Source organism: Centroberyx gerrardi, chromosome 3 (genome assembly GCF_048128805.1).
Source record: "Centroberyx gerrardi isolate f3 chromosome 3, fCenGer3.hap1.cur.20231027, whole genome shotgun sequence".
Classification (NCBI taxonomy): domain Eukaryota; kingdom Metazoa; phylum Chordata; class Actinopteri; order Beryciformes; family Berycidae; genus Centroberyx; species Centroberyx gerrardi.
In genome coordinates, this window is record NC_135999.1 from 18,617,346 (window position 1) to 18,626,348 (window position 9,003).

Sequence of the window (9,003 nt, forward strand, 5' to 3'; positions counted from 1 at the left end):
TACATTAGGCAATTCTTTCCTTTTCCATTTCCTCAAAATGAGTGGCTGTATAAAATGCCGTGGCCCTTATGACAAGAGCTCCTCCTCAAGACTCAATTTCCCCTGACTCATGCTGTTTAACATTATGTTTACATGCAGTCTAATAATCCAATCCATCAAAATACCGTTTTTATTCTGGATGAGCTAAACTCTCACTGGGACAAATCCCATCACTACTTCAGATGAAGGAGAGTTTCTTACACCCAATACATAATTCCGATAATTTTCAGTGAGGTAAATCAGCCGGTAAATCATCTAATTGCAGCCATGTAGTTTCATAGTCCATTTATAGAACTCATTTACTCTCACTTACTCTTACTCTTACTATTCCAAAATGCAATCCTGTAAACACTTCAGCCATACTGGAGTGGCCCAGTCTTCCCAAATCAGGGCAACCAACCTTCCATCTGAATAATGAATGTAGGGTGAAGTTTTTAGGTTGATAATACATATGCAAGTTGTTGATCTGAGTGTAGATCTGAAAGGTATCAATATTTGCATGGCGTATTAATATACATAGGGTGCAAATGTGTGATTTCTATCTGTGTGTGTAAAAAACACTTTCTATTTCAGGTGGGAGGTGCAAAAGAAGAAGCACCTAGTTAATGGTTTCACACACACACCTACACACACACACACACACACACACACACACACAGTGTATGCCCAGACACCCCCAGCAGAATGAACTTCAGTTTGAGGAACTTGGACTTGCAACCACATCTACGGTAGTTTCCATGCTACCTTGCAGCACATGATGTGGAGCCGACAAAACCCACTGTTCATCCTCTGCAGTAAGTTCTTTAGATGAACATTATCTGAACATTATCTTTTTTATGTAATTAAAAGCGCTCTATTGTCTTATCTTTGTAACTCTTTATTATGGGCAATTTCATTACACAGCGTTAACACAGCTAGCATGAATGTCTAGAAAAAAAAAATACATCATAGAAAAACAAAGATTTGCAAATCTTGCCCCCTCACTGAGTATCAAATGTGCAGTGTCAAACTGATAAGAAGAAGCCTTGTAAATCAAAATTAAAAAGACTAAAAATGATGTTTGATGAAAACCTTTTTGATTTCTTCTTGTCTTCTCCTTGCAGTTGTTCTGAGATATTCCACTGATGCAGCAGACTTGATACATGTGGCTGGATACCAGGGGAGAGAAGTGGAAGTTTTCTGCCCCTATAAAAATGGATATGAGTCTTACCAGAAGTACCTGTGCAAAGAAAGCTGTGGCTCCGATGAAGTTCTTGTTGAGACTGGAGGAGCTAAGAGGGACAGATACTCCATTTATGACAACAAAGAGAAGAAAATCTTCACAGTGACCATCTCTGGCCTTAGACTTACAGATGCTGGGAAATACTGGTGTGGGGTGACAAGGACTGGCAAAGATCTCTACACTGAAGTAAAACTGAAGGTTGTCATAGGTAAGAAAAATTTTAACTCTGTTTTGTTTGTGGGAGCAGTTCTTAGGAGAGGTGGGCACTGAACGAAAACCATATTGGTATCAGTTGCATTTTTCAAATTCAGTATATAAAAAACTGTATAACCTAGAAAAGAGTCAGGTACCCAACTTATTGAAACACATTCTGCACTGCTTTCTGCTGAAAGTGTTGTTGTGATTATTTATGCCATTGTTATAGCTGCCTAAATTCAACCATTTGTTAAGTTGAAAGATTGTTTTGAATTATCAATCATTATAATTACTTGAATGATCAATCAATCTAACCATCAATATGTAAAAAAAAAATAAAAAAAATAAACTTAACTTCAAAACTTGCGTTCTAGTAACTATAAACAGGAGAACACCATCAGCAACTGGAAACGCACAATAACCGTGCAAACTGGTAGAAATATTAATGTGTCCACAGAGTCCAAATTATTATTGTATTATATTCTATTGTGTGTTTGTTTTTACTATTGTATTTTGTATCTTAATTGCGTAAAGTTTATTATTATTATTATTTCTAAAGTTCAAAAGTTCTTCTCTCAGTGCTATTGCCACTTTCATACTGTTGTCAAAAATATTTGATTATTTCAATGTCAAAATTTTGACTTGAAACCTTGGGAATGGAGCCAAGGGACATTAAAAAATGAAACCCATTTATACACAATTAAATTTGACTTTTTTTTTTGTTTGTTTTGGCTATCTTGCCTAGTTTTTCCTTCTAATGGTTATTTCCATCCTGGTGTCTGTGCTTGCGACAGTCTCTGATGTTAATTGTTTCGTTGGCAGACAGGTGCTGTGATAACGTCACCACAGTCCAGGGTTATGTGGAAGACTCCATGTCCATCAGTTGTCCTTACCACTCTAAGTACCAGCACAACCTCAAGTACTTCTGCAGAGGAAGCCAGCCCTCCACATGTCTGCAGCAGGCAGTAATCACTTCGGACCACAACCAAAATGGACGATTCAATCTCCATGATGACAAGGTGTCAAGCAACTTCACGGTGACCATTGACAGTTTGACCCAGGAGGATTCTGGGTTGTACCTGTGTGGTGTCCGTGACAACAGCTTGGATGTCTTCTCTGTTACTAAGCTGGAAGTCAAAGGTGAGAGGTCACAGTTCTACCAAAAGTCAGGGTTACTGTATTACTTAAAGCCCTTACGTGTAGAATTTGTATCAGATTATATGATCCTCCAATCAATTTTGATACCATAAAAGTGAGACCGGCGCAGAGAAAATTGTTTTAGTCTATGTGTTGCTGTTCAATCTCTGTGTCCGCAGGTACGAACTGGCGCGAAGTGACGTACTGACTTACGGCAGAAAGTCAAACCAAACCAGGAAAAAAACAGACGCAGTTTGAATGCAGACTAGTTTGTTAGATTGAACGGTGTGAAGCTAATCAATATGACAGATAGTGGTAACATGGAAGACAGGACTCTGACTGCTGGACCCTCTGCAACAAAACAAAACAAAAAACCTATAACAGAGGAGGCTAAAAGAGCTAAAATGGAGAGGGAGGGGAGTGCGAGACCCGGAGCTCCCGGGAGCCCCACAGATCGATCGGCTTGAAGTACCCATTTGCCGGCCCCCCGCAACACTAGACTCGGGTCACCAAACCCTGGGAGCCACACGGACCCGTCGGCGTCCAGCACTAGCTCTATAAGAGGCTAAAAGAGCTACGAAGGAGCGTGACAAATCACGGCGTCAGACCAACCGGAGTTAACCGCGGCCGGGCGTTCACTCGTCAGAGAGTGCCAGGGGTTTAAGAGAGCTGGATTTCTTTCTCCTACACATTTAAGTGAAATACCAATAAGGGTCTCAAATTGTGTTACCGAAGCTTTTAACTATTTTTAGGACCCGTGTGGTTTATATCTGCGGTTATGTGTAATGGCGTAACGTTAGTTTATTTATGTAGTCAGCTACCTGTACAGCTACTAAGCTATGCAACCTAGCCTAGCAAATTAGCTTCACTTGTCGGTACATAGCCGGCTGCCGACAGAGAGTGGGGGTACAGAAGGGAAAGAAAGTTACATTAGTGAGCAGACCATGGCGTTCCTTCTGTCTAGTGTGTGTGCGGGTTGTAATCGCGTCGTTTAGTCCGCCTTTGCCGTCTGGTTCTGACATCCTGTGCCGTTTCATGTGTCCTGCCTTCTGCCATCTTGATCGGCCGTAATCGCCACATTTACATAATACAACTCCGATTGCGTTACTTGATTTGTGTTCAGTCTAGTTTGTTAGCGGTAAAGTTTTCCATTAGCTGCAGCCAAGGGCGTAGGTTTGATTTTGACATTGGTAGGGAAGACAAATGGGGGAGGTCCGGAGGGGATGTAACCCCCACTGGAAGCTGAGGCGTTTTGCATTTATGATAGACTTCTGACCGCCATTTCATGTCATCTAGAGCCTTCATTTATAGATAGTTGTGGTAGCCAACACACTCATTAACAGACACACAGACACAGGGGTGTAGCGCATTAATGAATCCTTTACTCAAATTTGCCAGCTGAATGGGACTTTGAAGAGCACATTTTGTTTTAAGGCAGGTACTGTACTGTTGCCTATTCAAACCAATGATCTGTAAACATGTATTTACATTAAAAATAATAATAATAATAATAATAATAAGATATTGTAAACTATATCCAAACCCTACATACAAACAGCTGAGTGTCCAATGCCTTGCTCCTATTTGAAGGAGCCAAACACATGCCTACGGCTGTCATTAACAGAGATGAACTGTTGGCATATTTGTTTTACATCAATGTTATCAATGTGGCACACAGCAGCATTGTTCAATCTCACTTGTGACATTGTTGTTCTGAGCCACGTTTTCAATCTCCTCAATGCACTGAAACTTCTTTCAGCCTCAGCTGATGAGACTGGGATGACTAAAAGCAGCCTAACAAGGGTTTCAAATTGATCAAACAGGCCTCTCACTTCAACTGCCATTCCTCTCATGATATTAGCCACTTCAGCACTAGATTTGAAAGTGTTTTTGGACCGGAACATGGCTAGTTGGACTTTTAGAGTCTCCCTGTTCAGTTCTGGGTACTGATCAACAATGTCATCCACTTCTCCAGTCAGGAGAGTTTCCTCCAGCTTCTGCAAGACATCTAGATCTGTCTCCTTAAACTGACACCGTAATATGGCTAGGCAAGTTGTTAGCTATCATCCATCATGCTAGCTAGCTTGTGGTAGTTTCTACTAACCAGGAATAATAAGGAAAACAAGTATGAATACGTCTATGAAAGTACTAAACACATGGATAGTATGTAGGCTACTTACGGTCGTCACTCGTCACTGACGCACGCAATGCAGTACTTAAATAAACTAACTGTAATGGCTAAACACAACTGTTACTAATATAAAATAGGATGGAGTCTTCACTTGCTTGCATGCTCGCCGGTAGGCGGAGCTTTGGCTCTTCTTGTACACAACCCACAGCATTTCATACGTTAGCAAGAAATGACAAAGCCAATCAGCGATTTTTTGGGGGGGTTAGGGAGGCGGTGTCACGCCAATTTTTATCCGGGCTGCCAAAATGGTCCGGGTGACGCAATGACATTCTAAAACAGCTGTTATACTAAAGTTTCGTTACAGCGTCCGTTGCTATGCTGACGCGGGACACCAATGCACTACACCACTGCAGCGGGACTCATAGTAGAGAACGCGATCTGTTAACACTGACTAGACGCTGACGGACAAAACAACGTTTATTGTCAATCAAAATAATTGCTAGGGACATTTCAGAGTCGCTTGATATTGGTAGGGACACGTCCCTACCGTCCCTACCCAATTCTACGCCCTTGGCTGCAGCTCGTGCAGAATAGTGAATGTTGGATAGGCTATGTTCATGACAGCAATCCCCAAAACATCTGTTAACTCGAATTGTCACAATTGCAAACTACTTCATAGTACAATGCTGTGAATAGGAATAATATAGGAACTAATGCTTGAGCTGTTATCTGCAGCAGTATTTTGTTTACATATTCTAGCTGTATATGGAGCAGGGTATCACAAACGCCGCTAAGAGGTTGCAAAGACGTTTGCAACAGTGTTGTTTTTTGGCACTACCACTAGGAGTCCCCAAATTAAACAATTTTCAAATCCTACACATAGGGGCTTTAAGGAGCCATTAACTGTTTCACAGCATGGTGATGAGCTTAATGAAAGCATAGTTTTCTGCAGAATACTAGTTGAGAAAGACCAGTTCAAGCCTGCAGAAAATCTGTCTAAGGTTGACAAAGCTTTTGATTGTATACTTATCTCGCATCATGTGATAGCTAAGAATATTATTTGATTGAAGGGATGACTTACTATAAGATATATGTGAAATGCACACCCAGAGTATCTTCAATGTGCTGTGATATTTCTGTAACATTCTGCAGTAATTTTGCTCAAACCTCCTTCTGTTTGACATTGATAGTCAGGGCCGGTTTTAGCCTGCTATATTAGGGTGGGCTGGTAGAAATAATAGGCGGGCAACTTGGGCGGTAGGTAGCCCAGAGGATAGAGAAGCAGACTAGCAGTCCGAAGGTTGCCGGTTCGAATCCCTGGCCAGATGGCACAAAAATCTGGCAAAATGACAGCTGGCAACCGGAGGGTTGTCAGAGTCAAGATCAGATGCAAGCTCCTGCCATCGTACCCTCAGGCCTCTCCAGCTTATGGCTGTGTGTTTGTGTATGGGGTGTTTGGATGGGTTAAATGCAGAAGATGAATTTCCACATGGGGATTAATAAAGTAGTATTCTATTCTATTTTATTCTATTCTAATTTATAAAGAACAATTTGAAGCAGGGAAATTGGGAGGTAGTGAAGCAGCATTTCTAAGTTTGCTGCTACCCTATGATTTGAGTCAGTGGAGGGCAGATTGATTTACCCTAAAATAAAAAAATCCTTCATCCAGATTTTAACATAATCAACTCCATAACATTTCTTTTCATTGGATGAGCTTAGTTCTCAAATAAAATTAAAACTTAATCCAGTGAGACTTCTCACCATAGCCAATATTTACAAAAATAGAAGGTAGTCTTATTCAAACTCAAACTGAAAAGTGACAAAGAAAACAACTTTGAAAGCAGATTGACTTACCCTAAAATAAAAAAATTCCTTCATCCATATTTTAACATAATCAACTCCATAACATTTGTTTTCATTGGATGCGCTCTATCTATCTATCTATCTATCTATCTATCTATCTATCTATCTATCTATCTATCTATCTATCTATCTATCCATCCATCCATCCATCCATTCATCCATCTATCTATCTATCTACAACATCAGTCTCCTGTTTCCCTTGGCAAAAATTCTAACAAATTCATTTTATTCTATTAACTAATTTAATTTCATTCCTTAACATTGTCTTTCATAATCGTAATTGTGCTTTGGCAACACATGTCAAATGTCATGCCCACATCCCCGCACAACCCTGCGGGAAGTGCCGCAACGCCTGATTTGGTGTGAATACGGCCACACTGCAGCGGACGGGTCTGCTTCAGAGCTCTGTGTGTTTGTGCCTGAACACGACGAGAAGGGGGGGTGGACAGTGGGCAACTTTGGCGGCGGGCTGTAGGCTGCCCACCCAATCAGAAGTTAGAAATGGTACTGGTATTTTCTGTGCTATTTTTCCATTGGCTGAACAAAAAAAAATGTTTTCTCAACTTTTGATTGGGTGGGCAAGACGCACGTTTGGGTGGGCTGAGCCCACCCCTGCCCATAGCTGTTGATAGTGTGGTGCTGTGTGAAGTCAAACAATGTGACCGGCAACGAGGGACATCCGGTCACTATGCAGTGCCCCTATCCACCACAACACAGGAACAACGTTAAGTTCCTCTGTAAGGGGGACCGCCGCTATAGCTGTGACCATATAGTGACGAGCCAAGCCAGGGCAGGCAAGAAGACACACACTGACTCCAGGCTCACACTGCAAGACGATGTCAGGTCCAGCTTTTTCTTGGTCACCATCACTGAGTTGAGAGCAGAGGATTCTGGGACGTACTGGTGTGGTTCAGACAGGGTGTGGAGAGTTGCTGACTACACCAAGATTCAGCTGTCAGTGGGTAAGATTCTGAAGAGAGCTACAGTCAAGCATGTGGTAGTGAAAATACAGCTTCCTGTAAGTGATATCCAGATATGATCCCCACTGTATAAATATGGGCCTGGGGGTGTTTTTATTGTTGCTGTTCGTTTGTGAACTGAAAATCAACCAGTTTATTTATTATATGGACAAAGAATGACCAGATTCATTGAGTAGCCTAAGAAACCTGTTCCCCAACAGTCTCTCCTCAGCTGAACATTTCCCCCACTGTGACCCCTGCTGTGGAGCCCGTCTCTTCACGGACAACACACATCTCTGGGACACCTATCAAAAGTACATATGTGTGTGTCTGTGTCTGTGTGTGTGTATTAACCATTAATGTGGAAGGAAAACGCTAACCCCAATGGTGTGATAACTGATATGTGAGACTTATGTAGGCTTTCTTGGATTGTATGTTTTGCAGTCTTATTTTTATTATTCTGTTGTGTATCTATTTCCAGATTCTGTGGTTTTCATTGTGCCTGCAAGCGTAGCTGTAGTGCTGATGGTGGCGCTTGCCCTAGTCATGGTTTACAGATGGAAATGTTACAAAGTGCAAGGTATGTTTTACACACACACACACACACATACATTATGATGCTATCTGTTGTGCTGTGTTGTAAACCTGTGTTGTTCCAGGTGCTGGAGTCAACGTGAACAGAAACACAAGAAAGACTGATGAGGTAGGAGAAGTGATGGGTTGAGGCTGATATATAAAAAAAACAAACCATAGTTTCTAAGTTCTAGGTTATTCTAAATACAATGGTTGAGTTACTAGTCAGTAGTTTGACAGATGTATAAATGGGACCTCTAATATATACCAACACCTTCTCTTCACTGTGCCCTCTCATCTCTGGTTGTTTTTGTTGATTCTTCTGTTGAGATCTATGAAAATCAAGAAGTTGTGGCGCGCGCAAAGCTGGGCTCCTCCAAACAGCAGAGCACCTTGCACCAGTATGATGATGCAGAAGACCAACAGGAGTCTGACTACCAAAACTTTGCTGCGGTGGAAGAGATCTACTGTAATTAAATTGTCATCAATTGCAACAAAGCAGATAGAAATTGAAAAGTATGCAGAACTGTGCCCAGAGCTCAAGTTTGAATTGTTTGTATTTTTTAATTATTACTGTTGCTAACCAACATACTTTCCTGTGCCATTGTGATCTTTGGGTAATTTCTAACCAACTTTCCCTTTGTCTATTTATAAAATGCCTGAACTTTGTAATAATTTCTACAGATGCTTTTTATTTTTATCAGGTATGTTTTGTATTTTAAAACATATTTATTGATTTTGCTCTGGGCTTCCAGTGGATCTCCTCATGTTAAACATTCACAGTCCTGTAATGCTTTGTGAGTTGATCTGGATAACCCTCTCAGCTAAAATGTAACTGAACAGGTTATATTTAACTATTGCAAACATGAATAAATAAATATTGT

At 41.0% G+C, this 9,003-nt stretch overlaps 1 protein-coding gene and 1 long non-coding RNA gene across 2 annotated transcripts; both read left to right on the forward strand.

Annotated features, from left to right (window-relative positions):
• Positions 1-796: 796 nt before the first annotated feature.
• LOC144542752 (polymeric immunoglobulin receptor-like) lies at positions 797-2,801 on the forward strand. Its single transcript, XM_078289922.1, has 4 exons — positions 797-833; positions 1,143-1,469; positions 2,279-2,596; positions 2,773-2,801. Exons 1-4 carry the CDS (start codon positions 797-799, stop codon positions 2,799-2,801), a joined length of 711 nt encoding a protein of 236 aa, XP_078146048.1.
• Positions 2,802-7,752: 4,951 nt separating this feature from the next.
• Positions 7,753-9,003, forward strand: LOC144538514 (uncharacterized). The gene is made up of 4 exons (XR_013504308.1): positions 7,753-7,860; positions 8,028-8,126; positions 8,206-8,249; positions 8,450-9,003. It is a non-coding gene; the product is annotated as an uncharacterized LOC144538514 (long non-coding RNA).

Bases quoted from the DNA above. Each gene is read 5' to 3' on its own strand.
- LOC144542752 (XM_078289922.1), top strand. From the start codon at position 797: ATGTGGAGCCGACAAAACCCACTGTTCATCCTCTGCA. The intron at 834-1,142 runs GTAAGTTCTTTA...TTCTCCTTGCAG, and splicing joins CCCACTGTTCATCCTCTGCA to TTGTTCTGAGATATTCCACT. The intron at 1,470-2,278 runs GTAAGAAAAATT...TTTCGTTGGCAG, and splicing joins AAAACTGAAGGTTGTCATAG to ACAGGTGCTGTGATAACGTC.